The sequence below is a fragment of the Pinus tabuliformis genome, chromosome Q, assembly GCF_031772625.1.
Source record: "Pinus tabuliformis cultivar Carrire ecotype Pingquan chromosome Q, CPIR1, whole genome shotgun sequence".
Classification (NCBI taxonomy): Eukaryota; Viridiplantae; Streptophyta; class Pinopsida; order Pinales; family Pinaceae; genus Pinus; species Pinus tabuliformis.
In genome coordinates, this window is record NC_142296.1 from 991,502,340 (window position 1) to 991,522,404 (window position 20,065).

A 20,065-nucleotide genomic window follows, 5' to 3' on the forward strand; every position below is an offset into this window, starting at 1 on the left:
CCTAATATACATCATTGCCCTTGATTCTTCAAAAGGTTGTTATAGGACTTATGTGATAGGTAGCACCCCACTTAACACATAGAGGCCTTGGTGGTAATTTATCATGTTTTCCTCTTTCATTTCCTTTTTAAAGTGATGATCATGGTCATTGCATCCTATATAATTGTTGATGTATAGATGTCCCTCTTAACTAGTTATGGGTACCTCATGTTCCCCCTATGTTGTCTTCCCTTGACCTTTATTTCCTATGTTTTTTTGTGTCCTTTCCATCCAAGGGAGAGGATGTTGCTTCCACCTTTATGTTAGTGCATGTACCCCCCTTTTGGTTGATGTCTGACTCATATTTTTGGGTTTTTTCATTTGATCCTCACATATCAAATGGCAAAGTGAGGTATCTAAGCCTTTACCCCGATGATTTGTAAAAGTAGCCTACAAGTATCACGCCCTTTTATCCCCTACTTTCAAGGCATGGTTTATCTACTTGTTGTTGATAGTTAGACGATGTACATTATTATTTTAGATGATATATTTAGTAGTTGGATTTCTCTTCATAGCCTAAGCACTATTTTTTGTCAACATCTAGAATTATCATGCTTTTATATCTTGCTGATTTTATGGTCCCTATCATTCATTGTTGGTCATTAATCCTAACACAATTCTTTTAGCTTCTTGATTTCACAATTTCATTATCATTTACTATTGGTGGCTAACCTTACCATGTTGTCACAAGAAGTTATGATCTAATCTTGGTATTGTTAGCTTTCTCATAGCCAACATTTATCATGCTTTTGAGATTTCAAGCTTTTTATGGCAAGAAATACTTTCTCCTATTGCTAATCCTTGTCATGCTTTTAATAGCTTTGTGTGTTCAAAGATTAATGCTCTCTTATATTGGTGTTTGTTGCGCATTCCAATAGTTAGATCTTGTTTGTTCCCATGTTTCAATGTTCTTTGCTTGTCATGCATGGTTGTTTGTCGATCTTATTTTCCTTTTATACATTATCATGTGCATGCACGAAGCTCCAAAGTTATTTGCATTTATAAGAGGACCTCCAAGATGCCATATGCCTTGCCACATGAAAGATTCAAATCATGGAACCAAATCATTCCACCATTAATCTATATGTTCCCCTTCATGCACCATTGTGTTTGTTATTTTTGTGTGCTTTGTCTTCCTTGTTCTGCTTGTCACTCTCTCTTTGCATGACAACTCAATGCTATTCTCTTGATAGAAAACATTCCTAGTAAGGGGAGCAATATGTAGTGTGTGAATTTTGCACTCAAAACATCTGTACACTCAATTCACTTAGATGACCATAAGGCCTCCTATCATTACATAAGAAAACTATTTATGCTTGTAGTCTTTCCTTGGCTACCCGCTTACCTTGCCTTAGATGTATGAATGGATTTTCCCATGTGATGTCTAGTGCCTAAACAAGGTCCCATTCACCTCTACTCTTTGGTCTTCTCTATTCGTTTTTGGTTTCATTGCATGGACATACTCTTCCTACCTTGGATCAACCTTGACATAAGTGCTTTATCTGGTGCCCACTGGTTAGTTAGAATTGTCTTTTTGATGTTCCTAATATCCTCATATTAGTTGTTGGCACACACAAGGATAGAAAAGCTCAAAATGATATCCCCCCTTTCACAAATTGTGTTTGGCAATCCATCTAGGGTTGTACAGTTTAATAGCGAGGGCATGGATTCTCCTAAATATTTTTTTGCCATGCCCAAGATTCCCTTTGTGGTTTCCTCATCTATAAATAGTGCTCTTTCTATCTTTGTTAAGGTTCCCAAATATGATCTAAAATATTGTCAAAACCTTATTGATGATTTTCATTAGGATCGCATCATTGTTCCACTCAAGCTCTCAAAAACCAGAGTTACCCTCACTAAAACTATTATCTTCACTAACTCTCTCAAAGCAAGAGTAACATCACTAGGTTGACTATCTCTTGGTTTGGACCTCTCTTTTTGTTACCTTAGTTCATTGAAACTAGGGTTTTCCCTTGTAGGTCCCTTTCAAATCCTTTAGATCCCCCTCCAAGCTGGATTACCACCACTTTCATTGTAGGAAGCATTTCACGCCTAAAAGCCAACTCAATCTATACATTGATAATAATGTTTCATATATTTGCTTTGGTAGATCTAGTCTTATTACATATATTTTGCATTATTTAACATATTTTCTTTCCTTCCGTATTTCACTTTGTTTCTTGTTTTTTGGTTAAATGTCCTTCCTTAACTCAATCTATACATTGATAATATTGTTTCATATATTTGCTTTGGTAGATCTAGTATTATTGTAGATATATTTTGCATTATTTAACATATTTTCTTTCCTTTAATATTTCACTTTATTTCTTTTTTTTGGGTTAAAAGTCCTTCCTTGCACTTTATTCTATATATTGAACCAAACTTAAGTATAGGACCACTTTAATTATTTATTTATTTTAACTTGGGCCAGGCTCAAGATCAAACCTAGCAGCTGCCACTATAACACCAAGAGTATATCCAACAGCCTGTAAGCCAAATATACCAGGGATTGATGACTTAGCAAAAGCTTTGAAACCAAGTAGGAAGTATAACATCCCATTGTATCAACCAATCAGTCGTCCTACCAAGGACATTAAGAATGAAGAATGATTTCTTCCTTTTTAGTTTCGACTTGCGTTCAAAAGTGGGCTGTGACTCCATTCCCTTCCTTATCCCTTGCAGTGATGGTAACGCCACCCGTGTAGCAGTGGAGTGATTCACTCCAACCACTGCATCACAACGATAACGACCTTTGTGATCCTAAACTTCAGTGGAATGTTCAGGGTGTTTTGTCAAAGAATGTTTTAATTAACTATTAAATAATCTTCAAAGAATGAATTAATTAAGCATATTTTCAAGTATTCTGTCACCAATCTTTACACTGATGCAGAGAGTCAAGCTTTCGTATTGAACGTACAACTGCAAAACACCATGAAAATTAATTTGCACAATAATATAACTGTAGCTTGCATCCCTATTATAAACATTAAAATTGTTTGCAGTAACTGATTAAAAAACATGAGGAAATATCTCCTGAAAAAGCTATTCCCCGAGGAATGCCAGGCTTATTTCGAATGCAAACGCAGAAGAATACAGGAAGTTAGTAAACATGCCAATACATTTTTATTGATGCCTTCAAAAATTCTGCGCCCAATAAGATAACTGTAGTTCGCATCCCCGTCTCTAACATTAAATTCGTTTGCAGTAACAACCCGAAAATACATGGGAAAAAATATCCAGAACAGCGAAAATAAAAGCTATTCCCTCAGCGAATGCGAAGCTTATTTCAAATGCAGAAGAATAAAGGAAGTTACTAAACATGCCAATACATTTTTATTGGGTCATTTTCACTTGATACAACTATATTACATGGGCAAAAAGCCCATCCTCCAAGAGGGTTTACTCTCTTGGAGTTTTGATTGAATGAATTCATTATTGTAGGCGAAAATGAATAAATTTGATTGACCCAACTTCTCCTGTGGAAATTTTCCCAATTTACACTCCTTTGAGGAAGATTTGGCTACTCCACAGCAAGCTCAGAATACATATTTGATATAGCCTTTGCAAAATGAGCCTTTGCTTGTTGCCTCTTAATCTGCAGCGTGGTGGTGGTGCTCAGTATATAATTTATAGAAAGCCCAAGTTTTTCCATGCCACCAAATGCAGTGATAATATAAATTTAACCAAAAAAACACACCAAAAAAAAAAAGCTAATTAACTATTAAGTTTGTTTACTATACTCACCTTAAATGTTGGAGTAAGAAGGCCATTCTCCAAACTGAACGGTTCAGGAACCAATGTAACAGCTTTTGCGAATTCAAATCCCCTTAACTAGAGACAACCACAGACCAAACATTACAACACCTCTGACCAATTAGTAAGACCTGTAATTAGAGAGAAGTATCTAAAAGCATACCTTACTATCACGTCCAACAGCATCCATGTCTGCTAAAACAGCAGCTCTTGCTCGTGGATCAGCACATAGTTGGTTCAGATCTTGATACTGCAGTAAACAACATAATCAACCCTAGATCTATATTGCTATAGCAGAGATATGCTATTGGGAGAAACTCAATTGTTATCAAGAGCCCAAAGGAATTCAACTGTACAGATAAAAAGTTAAAAACGATTCTGTATCAACTACCTTTATGCCTTCAGAGGCTGCCCAGGCTGTTAAAACATCTGGCTCGACTGCAACAACTGCGACCAGACATGAATTCAAGCTGTCACCTGTCATCATTACGATTGCCAGTTATTACACACTTTATCTGAGAAAGTTTTTGAAAAATCAATGATATAGACATCGGAGACACTAAAATTTATTCCTTACCGTAAATGAAACACTGGGCAACAAAACTGCTTTGTACATAAACATTTTCAATCTTTTCCGGAGCGATGTATTCTCCTTGGGACAGCTTAAAAATATTCTTTTTCCTGCATTTACCAGCAATCGCATAAATCCCAAACATGTCAGGCTTGAGAAAGGCAAATTCCTAATCTTAATGGGTAATAGAAGATTGCTCCAATACATACAGCAGCAGGATCCAGTCTTAACTCTTAAGATCACGCACAATGAAAGTTACTTTTGATAAAATGATTAATTAATATTCACATTGAATTTTGTATTGCAGAAATCAATCTTCTCAAATAATCGGATCAACGTTTAAGCAGCCATTAATGACATCCTCACAACACGAAACCTAAAGCGTGGAGTTTCAGTGGCTCCATAATTTGTATATGCAAGAGTTCTTGGTACCAATCAGAATAGAATTTTCTAATGGTATGTGGCTTTCCCAGAGAAAAAAGACTGTAAAAAAGGTAGGTGCTACTCCCTTTCATGGTACTTAGCAATGACACAGCAAAGATTTTTATGGAGCTTAAAAGATGGCCCGCAATGACTTCAGTAATATCTTTTTGAAACCAACGACACAGAATGACAGAAACCATAAATCAGCTAAGGAATATGATTATGACCTCTTCAAAGCACGATGGATCACTCAAACATAATGCACAAGTTCCAATAATTCTGTCACTTATGTCAGTACGTATTATAATTTTTATCAGGAATCTTTAACAAAAGGGAAAAAAGGTACTCCCATTTGTTGGTCCAAAATTGTAAAGTGAGCACCCAATTTTGAACACACGTCCCACTGTATTAAGTTTTAACAATAGCTCAGGAACGGAATGTAATGAAAGTCTTTCAGCGGACATTAGGTGAAGCTGAGAAGTTAATCACTGACCGTTCATTGGAGTGTTCAGTGATTAGTCATCCTCCAAATAACCGCCATGACTTTTGGTATATATGTTGTGGTTTCCCCTTAGATTGTTGTCATTACCATTGCTCTCAAATGTGCCACATAAACTGATTACAATCATACAAGTAGCCAACAAGGCAACCCCACATGGAGCACTCTACAATACAATGATGTACAAGTGTCATACTAGGTTTTATCCAAACCCCCAAGATGCATCTTCCAAGCATGATTCTCCTAGGTCTTGATGCACATCCAACCCTAAGATGGACTGCCTTCCAAGGATGATTGTCCTAGGGCTTTGTGCCCCTCCTCTAGGATGGTACACTCTCCAACTAAACGTTAATCTAAGACTGCTCTTCCATGGTGGTATCCAAGTGTCCTTAAGGCATGCCTCCTCTAACTATGTACCACATGTTTTACTTGTCTCCTATGCCCAATGCTCCTCTCATGTGCATCAATGTCATTACAATGCTCTGATGCTTCTCAACATGTGCTTAGGTCTACAACCCACTTCCATGAAGTATGCTCCTCAACCCAGCATCCTCCAAGTCAAATGTCCAACCACCAAGGTGTATATAACATGGTCCTGACTCCCAAACTCCTAGGGCTAGGTGCCCTTTTCCAAATACCTCTTCTAACTAAACAACTAGATACTCATATTGTGTGCACCTCATTGTTAGTCATCATTCCTATTAGGATAACCACCTTTTAGGTGAAGGTGCCATGCTAGCAGACTAACCTAGGTCAAGCATCCTCTCAAAATGAGCCATCCATATGTCATCACCAAGGGATTAACACTATGTAAACATTCTTTTGGAGTATTTTGAAAAGCTAACTAGGGCAAGGGTTATTTCAACTGCCAGATGAAGGTAGGAAAGAAAAGATGCTATCTTTGCATACCAACAAAAATCATGCCCTTGCATCAAGGATTGGAGGGACAAAATTACATCTATTACGTCTTGAGTTACGTCATGTAGCGTTGAAGGAGCACACAATGACCTCCAATTATCCTCTTCATACCTTTTTTATCCTATTTATCCTTTATGGTTGTGAGGTTTGAGATTGTAGCATTTCTAGAGCACCTTGGAGGAGAAATGAACAAATACATAAAAAGCAATTTACAGTTTACAATCTTAAAATAAAGAACAACACCCCCTATCTCATTATCCTCTTACAAGTAGGGCTTCTAGCATTTCTTCAACTTCCAGTAAAGGTCATTTAAAGCTTAAGAAAGGATGGCATAAGGATGTTGTTTCTTGGTTAAACCACTAGAAGATTCAAGAGGAGGCTACTCTCCAAAATATTAATAACATTAAAGGCACTATCACAACTAAATTTAAAGAGAAATTATGCCACCACAAGATATAAAGAGTAAGATAAACCTTATGTACTATAAAGAGATTATTAACCCCATGTTAGAAGTTCAAATCTATCTTTCTTTTCTTGGTAGTTTAAAGAATAAAATCAACAAAACTAGGCTTTGGACAAGACCTAAAACCCCTTGAGAAGATAGGATTTGTAATATTCGTAATAATAAACAAGTAGAGGATGAAAAGTAATTTATTTCTTATAAAACTCCCTTCTTGTGTGCACAATACGGCTCAATTCTACAATATTTTTAACACTAAAGATATTCATAAGTTGCTATCTTATGAAAACCAAAGAGAGCTAAGAAAGCTTCTATGCAATCGTTTTTGATCATAGAAATCAAATGTTAATGCAAATCAATTGACCATCTGATTTCTCAGGGTTCAATAGACAAACGTTGGTCTTAATAGACAGTACTTATGATCACCATCATAAATTTAGTAATAATGTCTGATTCTTTTACGTCATATGAACTTGATGATAGTGGGAATTAAAGTTAGTGGTTAAGATATTCATATAAGTGATGAATGTGGCATTGAGCTGTTATGGTTACCAATTAGTTGATTAAACCACCATAACCAACTTAGGATGCTATATAATAATGTAATGACGGAATGAGAGATAGATATGTCATTAGGAGATATTGTTTTCATAAATGTGAACATGGGGTATATCATCATAAAAATCCATAATTAAAAACATTTAACAGGAACACAGTACCGATCAATTATCTTCAATCGCCCACCAGGCAGCCAGAGACCTATATCTCCAGTGTGTAGCCAGCCATCATCATCAAGTATTTCCCGCCTGTAGTTAGATTGCGTAATCCCATCAGCCAATTCATTAATAATACACCTCAAAGTAGCTTATATATTTTCTAACCTCACAAAAGAAAAACACGATCCATTATCTAAACAAAACCTTTTGGATATAAATTTTGGACTTTGACACCAGAGCATTACAACAAACACTCGGAAACCAGCCATATAATACAATCTACCAAAATAAAACTAAGGGTCATATTGAGAATAAAGCTATGAAGTTAACTACGTTTGCAAGTCATCTTTATAGTAGCCCTTGAAAACTATAGGCCCTCGAACACAAATTTCACCACGAGGATATGGTTGGTCATCCGAAGTATAATTCATTTCTGGAACATCATCTAGTTTTACTTCTGCAATGTAAACAACAATAAATGTGGTCAGATTGTATTGAAAAATGCAAGAAAAATGGTTGAAAGGAAAACAACAACAACAGAAGAAGAATCAGATATTAGAAGATTGAATGGCCTCAACCACAGAACCATACCACATGAAGCACTAGGTGATCCAACATGGCCTGACAAATTGTCACCCTCATCAGAAAGGCAAATAGTGCAAGATGTCTCTGTCATCCCATAACCCTCAGAAATTCTACCACCAAAACAACTGCAAAGGAACAGACAGTTATTTTGGAAATAAATATTGGTGAAACACCAAGTATGAAAAGAAATACCATAACTATAGAAAAATGATGTACGAGCAAAAGGTCCTGTAAAAATGAACATACATTCTCAGGAAGTCCATAACTTCAGGAGATAATGGTGAGGCCCCTGAAATCATAAGTCGGACACGACCCCCAAGTCTTGCCCTTATTTTATTGAAAACTAACCTGTCCCAAATTGGGGATGGCACCTTTCCTGGAAAATGGCACACCATCAAATTTCAATATGCACATCAATCCTTGGATATACCCACTCCTAATTGCAGATGCCAGCATGCATTCTATATTTATATTCATCATGATCTGAAACAGATAAATATAAGTATTGCCACAGAGTTGGACCTGATTTTGATGCTTAAAATCTCCTTGGTTCTATGAAAAATATATTTTCTTGATTGGATGAACAAATTACCAAAATTGTCCTATATACAAAAACTGAGAGAATCCCGTGAAGTATTAACCCCATAAAGGTCCCCTTGAAATGTCACAAACACAGATATAAAGCTACTCCAAAAATTTGAAATACTGTGTCTCTACTTGTCAAAGGGAACTCTACAAAATGAATAGGAATATGTAAAAAATTGGCCAGGGTAAAGATCATTTGTGTTCAAAATTCAAACAAACCATCTATCGATTCAGAAGAAACCAAATAATATAGTGCAAGTCCAGTGCACAAGAAAGGAATATGAAACAGAGATTAAAACTGCCTTGGTCTGATTTTCTCTTTACTCTCTAGCTCAATCATATCACTAGAGAGAACATCACTTTTTCTTGGTTATAGAATGTGGTTGACAAGCAAAGAATCTCATTAAATACAATGAAATGAATCTGTATATCCACCATAGTTTTCTACAAATTTTTTCATAGGAGATGGTTGACATGGTTAAAGACTCCTGATCATGGTTACAGAGTCAACTGAGTTATGCAATAGTAAGAGACTCGACTCATATTTAAGACATTAAACTAATTATATTGTCTATAAGTCAAACATATCCCATTTGGGAGTTATTTTGATTTAAAAAACTAGACTCTGTGTAACTGATTCATGGGATTTAGCCAGAACATAAGAAGTTGTGACACAGTACAAAGGTCCGCTGTGCAAATCAATAAGTATATATTGGGGCAGTTATTTCCATTGCTTGAGAAATAACTGCCCCAATATATACTTATTGGGGCAGTTATTTGTAAGGTGAGATTTGTGGCAAGAGGGTTCAACCAGGAGGAGGGAGTAGACTATAAAGAGACTTTTGCTCCTACCGCCAGATATGCATATATTGGGGCAGTTATTTCCATTTCTTGAGAAATGGAGTACATGATACATTAGATGGATGTGACGATTGCCTTCCTCAATGGGATCATTGAGTAAGAAGCGTATATTGAGTAGCCTCAAGGATTTGAGGTGCATGGGAGTGAGTCCCCTGTATGTAGTTTGAAGGCAACATTGTATGGACCTAAACAGGCACCTCAAGCATAGTACTCAAGGATTGATGGGTACTTGCTTGGCTTGGACTTCACGAAGAGTGAAGCAGATTCCAACTTTTACTATGTACTTGTGGATGGTGAACCGCTCATCTTGGTGTTCTATGTGGATGATCTATTTCCAACGAGATTTGTGACGCTCATAGAGATGTGCAACGAGGACCTTACTTCAAAGTTCAAGATGAAGGACATTAAGATCATGCACTAATTTTTGGGATTAGAGGTGTGGTAGCAGCCAAGAGAGATATTCCTTGGGCAAGGCAATTATGTGATTGATATCCTAAAGAGATTCAAGATGGAGAATTGTAGGCCTATTTTGACACCCATGATTTACCAACTTAAGGAAAAATAATGCTTTTGAGAGTGTGTTGGTGGATCCCACATTGTACACGCATTTGATAGGGTCCTTGATGTATCTGGTCACTACCAGAACAGATATTTATTTTGCTATGAATACACTGAAGATCATGGTGGAGCTAAGCAGGGTTCATTGGGTGGCAGCAAAACATGTGTTCAAGCACTCGAGTGGTACAATGGAGTATGGACTTGTGTATGTCACAGTTGGTGGAGTGCAGTTGCAAGGCTACACAGATTCAAATTGGGTCGGGAATGCAGTGGACAGTAAGAGTACTTCAGGTTGTTGTTTAAGCCTAGGATCAGCTATAATATCATGGTTTAGTAGGAAGCAACACTCAATAGCAGTAGCACTTCGCTCAATAGGGACAGAGTACATGGTTGCAAGTCCTGAAAAATTATCACAGGGTTATTTGGTCTTGCGATGGTGCCCACAATTATTCATTGTGACAATCAAAGTTGCATCAAGCTTTCAAACAATCAAATGTTTCATGATAGATCCAAACATATAGAGATGAGGTACCACTTCATCAGATAAATGGTCTAGAGAGGTGTTGTGAGATTGCAACACATATTTATAGATGAGCAGGTGGCAGATATTCTCACCAAGCCCCTGGTGAAGGGCAAGTTTTGTTCTACGGGGACAAGTTAAGGATGGAGGAGAATCTCTAACTTGTTCGCAGGGAATGTTGACTTTATAGCATCATAAGGCCTTCTACATAGACTTGTGTCTAGCATGTAGGAGAACATGTCCTCTTTAGGTGGTTGTTGGAGAGGGAGCAACTAATATGATTTCTATCCTAAGTCTAACTTAGGAAAAACACATTAATTAACTTAATTAATTAATGTTAGCCAATTGAGCAAATTTTTAAGAATAAATATCTATTATTTAAGTGACTTAGATCTAATCTCAACCATTGATCTAAGTGGGTTAGGATTTAATCCTAGCCGTTTATCACTTTGGAGATTGGGGGTTAGGGATTTTGGTTAATATGAAAATATAAAGAGTACTTCATCCTCATTTTGCATTGTTAAGGAAGCGATTTTCTCATGAATGAGAGGCTCAAGTCACTGAGGAGAAAGAGGAAAAGTATGAAGCAGATTTTTGGTAGGAGAATTTGAGAGACTGTCGATATTTCTAAATGGGGCCGAGATTTGTGTGAAAATTTCTAGATAGAAATCCTATTGCAGTGATTAATATTATTTCTTCTACTTATTACCTTAGAAATAAGTTATCTACGGTATTCTTACGGCAAATATCGAAATATATTCTACTGCAACCTTCACAATTAAAACATTACAAAGAGTAAATGTAAGGAAATACACTGGCACAAATACAACCACAATGACACAATTATTTTTAGACAATCGTCCCCGGAAAAACCAAATGTGGGAAAACCAGTGCAGCAGATGAGGGTTTTATTATTCTTTAGAAAATTCTCTTTTACAAATTATAGCCAGCATAATAGGAATGAGAAATTTTACAAACAATTCTTGACCACATTCTACCTCAGATGAAGTACTTCTCCTTCCCCAGAATCCTTCTGATCCTCTCTGCATCAGACTGCTCTCCCAGGCTCAGCGTCAAGCCGCCCACGCAGGCTCTGCATCAAACTACCTTTGTGCTGCCTCTTTCTGCATCACCCTATTCCTGTTCTGCGTCTTGCTGCCTTGCACTCTCTAAATGTGTCAATGCCACCTCTCTCTGTCTCACCTGCAACTCTCCCTCTGAATCGATTTTCTCTCGCCGAACTTCAACCAATGAGAAAATTGATCTTACTCGGGTAACCGAGTATCTGCCTCTAGTGTGTTTTCCAAATGACCCTCAAGCCCCTTCTTATATATTCCTATTGGACAACCAATGGCCTAGATTAACTCCTAATCAAAGGCTCAGATCGTTTGGACTTGATCTCCGTATTTTTCTAGAAGAATCACCCACAATTAGATTAATACCCATTAATATTTTAATTTTTCTAAGTTTAGACTTAGGAACTCCATTAAAAATATTAATTATCTTAATAAAATTATGTCTGGGTGGAATTTCCCAAAACGGCTTTTAGGTTCTTTCGAATGCATGTGCCAAAGCCTCCCTGCAAAATTTGAGGCTTAGAGCACATCCGATGCTACCCCAAATCAATGCTCCCTCTTAGTGAGGAATGTGTTTTAGCAATACACTGCTACTGCATATTGCTCTGACTCTAAAGAATCGTCCTCTGCGTTGTTGATGTCTGACATGTTGTCCACCAACTACTGCTTTGTTGTTGCAACTATACTGCTGTATTTGACACTGACACTACCAATGCTACATAAGTACTATAGCTCCCTCTGAATGTTTGCATTTGTGTTGCTGCTAGCATTGCCACTGCCAACTGTCCCTACACTACAAACTGTTGTTGCTACTATAACGAATTTTCAACCATACCCATCTGCTCTCTGAACTAAGTAAACTTAGCTCTTCCGAGAGCCTTTATGAGTATATCGACCACCTGCTCTCCTATAGGGACATACTGTAGCTGTACTGCCCCACGCTGAACATAGTCTCTGATAAAGTGACAACGGATATCTATATGTTTCGACCGATCATGAAATACTGGATTTGAGTTTGATACAACTCTGATTATCATAGTAAACCTTGGTCACTTCCATCCTTTTTCTGAATAAGCTCACAAGCAAATTTCTAAGCCATATGGCTTCACACGTAGTTGTGCTGGTGGTTGCCATATATTCTGCTTCTGCCGAACTTAGTGCTACCGATTTTTGCTTCCTGTTGCACCAAGATATCATCCCTGATCCAACACTGAAGCAGTACCCTGAGGTACTTTTTCGATCCACTGAATTACCTGCCTAATCTGCATCAGTGAACCCATTCAAACTGACATCCTCCCCTCTGGAGTACTTCAACCCGTATCTAATTGTTCCACGTACATACCTAAGAATGTGTCTTGTTGTTGTCCAATGCACCCTTTTTGGTTCCACGATGAACTGACTAAGATTGTTGACAGCAAAGCAAATGTGTGGTCTAGTGTTGCCTAGATACATAAGCGACCCAATGAGCTGCTTGTACAAGGTGGGATCTACTTCTTTGTCTTCTGATGCATCTATTTTCTTCCAGTTGCTAATCATGGGAGTAGCCATGGGTCGACAATCCTGCATTCTCAATCTCTTCAGAATTTCTATAGCATACCTTCCTTGTTGAAGGAAGATCTCCCAATTCCTCTAACAAACTTCCTACCCCAGAAAATAATGCATCAATCCCAAGTCCTTCATGCCGAATTCGGCTTCAAGATTCTTCTTGCAATCCTGGATGAGCCTGGATGACCCAGTTAGGAACAAATCATCTACATATAATACCAGAATAATTGGCTCAATCTCTACCAACAAATAATAGAGATTGGGATAAGCATCACTCTTGACAAATCCCAACTGCTGCAAGTAACTATCAATTCGACCATGCCATGCTCTAGGTACCTGTTTGAGCTCGTACAGGGTTTTCTTTAACTTGCAAACACAAGTTTTCTTCTCACAAGTTTCAAAGTCTTCAGGTTGTTCTATATATACCTCTTCTATCACTCCGTTCAAGAATGTTGTCTTGACATCCATCTGGTGAATCTCCCATCCCATTTGAACTATTAGGGATATAACAGATCTGATAGAGGTGTATCGAGCAACTGGGGAGAAGGTCTCTTCATAGTCTATTCCTTCTTTCTGAGCATACCCCTTTGCCATGAACCTTGCCTTGTACTTCTCTATGATGTCTTCTGCAACATACTTGATCTTGTAGATCCATCGTGATCCTACAACTGATCTATCTTCTAGTCTAAGTACTACTTCCTAGACATCATTTGTCATGATGGAGTTGTATTCTTCCACCATTGCATCCACGCATACTTGTTTTTGAACAACTTCCTGATAGCTAGAGTGTTCTTCAACCTGAGCTACCAATGTTTGGTATCTATCTGGTTGTCTATGTTGCCTCTTCTCGGCTCATAGAGCTCCAACACACTCCTATGCGTCCCTCAGTGTCTGTCGTACTTCTCAGCTAGTTCTACCACTGGTGGTGCGAGGCTAACTAACTCTTCCTCCTGATCTTGTTGTTCCGTCTGTTGAGAAGCATTAGCATTTCCTCCTTTTGAGGAGATACTAGTGTTGGTCACTATACTCGATCTAGGTGTATGTCCTCCTGCCTATCATTCTTGCTACCCCTGCTGCTCTTGGACTAACGGAACATCTCCTGACTGATATTCTGCATGCATCTCACAAGATTTCCAGAAAGCTCTATCTTCCATGAACTTTGCATCCCATCTTACTACAATTTTCCTACTACCAAGAGTGTAGATTCTATATGCCTTTGAGGTCTCGTTGTATCCTATGAGATACCCATTTTCTGCAGCCTGATCCAGTTTACTGCGCTTCTCATCTAGAATGTGATAATAAGCCACGCTTTCGAATATCCTGAGATGACTGACTTCTGGATTTTTCCCTGTAAAAACTCCTTCGGGCGTTCTCTTCCCCAATGCTCTATGGGAGTTCTATTCTGGATATATACCGCTGTGTTGCAAGCTTTCGCCAATAGATACCTAGGTAGATCCTAATTATACAACATAGGTTTGGCTGACCCAACAATAGTTCTGTTCTTCCGTTCTGCTACTCCATTTTGCTCCGGATTATATGGAGTTGTCCACTCTCTTTTGATGCCCTCCTTTGCGCAGAAGTCTGCGAAGTCTTTATCTGTATATTCTCCACCATTATCTTATTGCAATACCTTTATCTTCTTTCCTGTCATATTTTCAACAAGAGCCTTAAACTCTCAGAAACGATCAAAGACCTCATCCTTGGTCTTTAAGAAATAGATCCATATTTTTCTGGAGTGATCATCGATAAAGGTGACGAAGTATTCGCCACCACTAAGAGCCCTTGTGGACAAAGGACCGCAGATATCTTAATGTATTAATCCTAATACACACTCTGCTCTATTGTTACTTCTGGAAAAGGTTGCATTAACGTATTTTCCTAGCACACATCCTCTGTACAAGTCATCGTGTTCACTACTAAGGATTGGTACCCCTGTAACAGTCTCTTTGAGAATACTCAGTGCCCCATGGTGTAGGTGCCCCATTCGCCTGTGCCATAATTCATTTTGCTCCTTCTCACCATTACAGTTGTTGCTTATCAGTGCCACTGGTGATTCAAGCTGCAACCTATACAACTTGTTGCTTCAAACCCCAATTTCTTTTTCTTCTTCCATCTTGGATGCTTGACGTATACCTTCTTTCCTATGAAGAATACATCATATCCCTTGTCCTGTAACTGGGACACTGAAATTAAGTTCATTCCTAATCTTGGCACATGTAGAACATTGGTGGCTCGAATGTTGGTCACTGCTTCCGTCTGAAAAGCTATGGTGTCTCTCCCTACTGGAGTATATTTCGTTTTATTTCCCATTGTTATTTGGAAGTCCATTTGTTCTTCTTGATAGCTCGAGAAATGTTCTCGTACTCCAATCATATACGCTGAAGCCCCGCTATCAATGTACCAAACATCCGCTGACGCTCAATTTGCTAGGCATGTGAATTCTTCATCTAATCTGATAGAAAAATCTGAGACACTTTGAGTATCCATATTGTGCCAATTTCTGACGCTAACCTTTCCCAGCAACTGTTGCATGAAAAATTGTGTCCCACCTGAGACAACCCTCCTTGCTAAATCTTCTGCTACATTGTACCTTCTACCACCGATAAATTTCAATTGGGAAGACTTACTTCTCTATCGCCTCACTCAGAGAGAGTTTTCCCACAAAATCCAATCTCCTTGGCTTGAAATGCACAATTCTTTGGGAGTTTCGAATTTCTGCCCCTGCAGGAATTTCGAATTCCCTTCTCCTTTTAACGTTGGGTCCTCCGGCTTCTCTCTTCTGCTTCCCTGTAGCTCTGGTACCATGTGAAAATTTCTAAATAGAAATCCTACTCCAGTGATTAATATTATTTCTGCTACTTATTACCTCATCAATAAGTTATCTACAGTATTCTTATGGCAAAAAAATATATTCTACTGCACCCTTCACAATTAAAACCCCTGTTTTAAGAAACGGCCGTTTCGAAACCAAAACGGCCGACTTGATCCGAGTCAAAAGGTGGGAGAGTGACCCGGCCTAGGAAACGGTCCGGTTGGCCGAGTCATGGGTGACTCGGCCAACCCGGCCGTTTCCGATATGACTCGGCCGAGTCACAAAGGGACGGCCCAGGCGCGTAAACAGCAAACCAATCAACATTTTTTAATGTATTTTTTAACTGTTTTATGTTTGGTTTGGACCCCAAACAGCTATTTGAATATGGTAAATGATTTTTGGGGTCCATTTCCCCCTCCCAAACCCTATTTAACACACCCAAGTGCTCTCATTCACTCACAGCAGTCTTATGCATTTGAGTGAGAGTCTTCTTTGAGAGTTAGTGAGCAGTTCTTGAGCTTGTTTTGGAGCAGCAGTGAGGAGTCTTGGAGGAGCATTGTAGCTGGAGTGAGGAGCTTCTTGGGCAGCCATTTGGAGCAGCATTGAGGAGCTGATTCTTGGAGCAAGCTTGAGGAGGCAGTTTGTGCCTGGAGGTATTTTTTTCCACCTCTATAAATCTGTTTTTGCTTAGTAAATTTTAGGTGCATATCTAGAAAGCTTAGAGAGTGTTTTTTGTCAAATAAATGAACATTGAATCAATGTTTTTTTTTCTGTCATTTTCAGATTGTTTGCTTTCATTTCCTAGTCAAAAAATGGCACCTAGAGCAAGAAATCCTGCTTGGGCATATGTTGAAATGGTTGATAGTCAAATGCAATGCAAATTTTGCCATAGGAAAATTAAGGAAGGTCCTGGGGGCATTAATAGGCTGAAACAACACTTGGCAGGGATTAGAGGCCAAATTACCCCATGTACCTCACCAGAAATTGGGGAGATTAGAAAGAATTTGTTGGCCAGCTTTGAGAAATTTAAAGAAGATAAGGCTAGGCAAAAAGACATACAGGCTGAAATTGGGAGGAAGAGGGAGATACAAAAAATGATGGCTACCAACCCCCACTATGATTTTGAGGGTTCTTCCTCTATCCCTCAAACTGAGGCGTCCAACCCTTTCCGATATGTTCCTCCCTCTTTTGCTTCTGTTCAAGATAAGGGAAAGGGTAGAATGAATTTGAAAAAGGGTGATGTGACTATCAAAAGTTATTTCACTCCCTCCTCTCCATCAGATGCACATGGTCCTGAAGTTAGTAAAACTCAAATGCAACCCACTTTAGATGACCATTGGAAGAAAGAATTGAGGGAGACTGCTTGTGATTACATAGCTAGATGGTGGTATGATGCTGATATCCCCTTTAATGCTGCTCGTTCACCATATTATGAGCCTATGTTTGATGCCATACATGCTGCTGGAAAAGGCTTCAAAGGCCCTACTATGCATGAGCTAAGGGGGTTTTGTTTGCAGAAAGAAATTCAATCCATTAATGAGTATTTGCAAGAGTTCAGGGACTCATGGGCAAGAACAGGGTGTACCATCATGTCAGATGGATGGACTGATCAAAGAAACTGTACCATCATAAACTTTCTTGTCTTCTGCCCACAGGGAACCATGTTTTTAAAATCAATTGATGCATCTAATAAGATAAAAGATGGCCACTTGTTGTTTCAGCTATTGGATCAGGTTGTTGAGGAGGTGGGGGTGGCTAATGTTGTTCAAATCATCACAGATAATGCCTCTAACTATCTTCTTGCTGGTAAACTGTTAGAGGAAAAACACAAGACCATATTTTGGACCCCATGCGCTGCACATTGCATAGACCTCATGCTTGAGGATATTGGAAAATTAGATTGGGTCAAAAACACTATAGATCATGCCAAAAGCATAACAAAATTTATCTACAATCATACATTGGTTTTGAGCCTCATGAGGAAACACACTGGGAGCAAGGATATTATTAGGCCTGCCATCACTAGATTTGCTACACATTTTTTGACATTGCAATCTATGATTTCCCAACATAGAAACTTGCAAAAGATGTTTTCCAGTGATGAATGGAATCAAAGCAATTGGTCTAACAAACCAGAAGGCAAAGAATTGAAAAGGAAAGTCCATGAAGAAACTTTTTGGAGAAAGGCAGCAGAGATTGTGAAGCTTGTTGAGCCACTAGTTAAGGTGTTGCGGTTGGTGGATGGGGAAAGGTTGGCTATGGGCTTCATTTATGAGGCTATGGATCAAGCAAAGGAGCAAATAAAGACGGTATACAAGGATAGAGTGGCCAAGTATGGGCCCATTTGAGCAATCATTGATGAAAGATGGAACAATCAACTCCATCGCCCTATACATGCAGCTGGGTATTTTTTGAAACCACGGTATCATTATAAAGCTAAGGAGTCAGGAGCTTTGACGGGGGAGGTCAGAGATGGACTGGTTGATTGCATTGAACGCATGATCCCATTGGAGTCTGATCAGCTGGAGATACACCGACAAGCCAATATCTTCAGCAATGCAGCAGGTACCTTTGGGAAGAACCTAGCAAAGATTGCAAGAGAAGCAAATGAGCCAGGTAAACAAAAATTTCAATTTTCAAATTCTTAATAGTTTTACTTTTTTTTAAAGTTTGTTAAATCGTTTATAATTTGAAAGTTAAATATAATTTGTAATTTTGTTGAGCTAACTCATTACACTCCTATGTTTCTTGCAGCACAATGGTGGGAGGCCTTTGGTGGCCATTGTCCTGAATTGCAAAGGTTTGCAATTCGTATTTTGAGTCAAACTTGCAGTGCATCTGGGTGTGAGCGCAATTGGGTTGTCTTTGAGAGGATTCACACAAAGAAGAGAAACCGTTTGGATCAAAAACGGTTAAATGATCTAGTTTTTGTCCAATACAACCTCCGACTCAGACGAAACCATTTGCTGAACAAAAGACCGGATTCAGATACCATTGTGTTGGAAGACATTGATCCAACATCAGATTGGGTAGTGGAGAGTTGTCCAGCAGAGTTTGATCCTGATGAGGATCTTGATTTAGATTTAGATCTAGAGACATCAGTTGAACTTGAACATGTTGTTCAACTTCAGCCTATTCAGTTGAATGCAGATCCCAATCCACCAGCCTCAGTCTCACAGCCAGCAGGGACTCCAGTTGTAGGTGCTTCCTCTGCTCAGCCACGACAAAAGCGCAGCCGCATATCTACTCTATCTCAGCTTGCATCTGCTGCAGTTGCACAGCTTGCTGGTGGTACCACTTCTACAGTTGCAGTTGGGGATGATGATGATGAGGAGGAGCCATGGGGCCCCCTGTCTGACTCTGATGATGATGATCCAGAGATTGATCGACGTGATCTTGGCTCCTCTGACGGTAGCTACTAGCTAGTGGCCCAGTAGTACTGTAGTACTAGTACTGGAGTCTGGTCACCGTCACAGTTTACTTTTGTTGTAGAGGTCATTTCTAGCCTCCTTGGTTATGTGTTTTTTGTTTTGAGTCTTCGATCATGTATGACAGTTGACTATGTATTGCCATTGGGTACCATTTTGATATAATGGATTGGTTCATGAGCCTACTTTGATCATATGTTGTCTTCCATCTATATTATAATGCTGTGTGTTTGGAAACATGAATGAAAATCTTTAAAATTATGTTTTTTTATAAATAAAAAAAATATTTAATGTATTTTTTACAATGACCGAGTCATTGAAATCGAGCCGGCCGAGTCATTACCGTTTCGGAGTCGGAGTCGGAGTCGATCCTCAGCCGAGTCGGAGTCTTAAAACATTGATTAAAACATTGTAGAAAGTAAATGTAAGGAAATACACTGGCATAAATACAACCACAATCACACAATTATTTTTGGACAATCGTCCCTGGAAAAACCCTATGTGGGAAAATCGATGCAACAAATGAGGGTTTTATTATTCTTCAGCAAATTCTCTTGTACAAATTACAGCCAGCATAATAGGAATGAGAAATTTTATAGACACTTCTTGAACAAATTCTACCCCAGATGAAGTAATTCTCCTTCCCCAAAATCCTTCTGATCCACTCTGCGTCAGACTGCTCTCCCAAGCTCAGCGTCAAGCTGCCCACGCAAGCT

The 20,065-nt window shown here is 38.7% G+C and overlaps 1 protein-coding gene across 1 annotated transcript in view; it reads right to left on the reverse strand.

The window, feature by feature from the left end:
• Positions 1 to 3,139: 3,139 nt before the first annotated feature.
• LOC149222803 (long chain acyl-CoA synthetase 6, peroxisomal-like) overlaps positions 3,140 to 20,065 on the reverse strand; it is a 64,176-nt gene continuing 47,250 nt past the window's right edge. The window contains exons 15-23 of the mRNA XM_089385639.1: positions 8,211 to 8,340; positions 7,971 to 8,089; positions 7,713 to 7,836; positions 7,383 to 7,469; positions 4,370 to 4,473; positions 4,184 to 4,269; positions 3,956 to 4,042; positions 3,784 to 3,870; positions 3,140 to 3,634 (exon numbers count right to left, since the gene is read on the reverse strand). Coding sequence (XP_089241765.1) covers positions 3,560 to 3,634; positions 3,784 to 3,870; positions 3,956 to 4,042; positions 4,184 to 4,269; positions 4,370 to 4,473; positions 7,383 to 7,469; positions 7,713 to 7,836; positions 7,971 to 8,089; positions 8,211 to 8,340 — 899 coding nt within the window. The 3' untranslated portion in view covers positions 3,140 to 3,559. The remainder of the gene's footprint in view (positions 3,635 to 3,783; positions 3,871 to 3,955; positions 4,043 to 4,183; positions 4,270 to 4,369; positions 4,474 to 7,382; positions 7,470 to 7,712; positions 7,837 to 7,970; positions 8,090 to 8,210; positions 8,341 to 20,065) is intronic.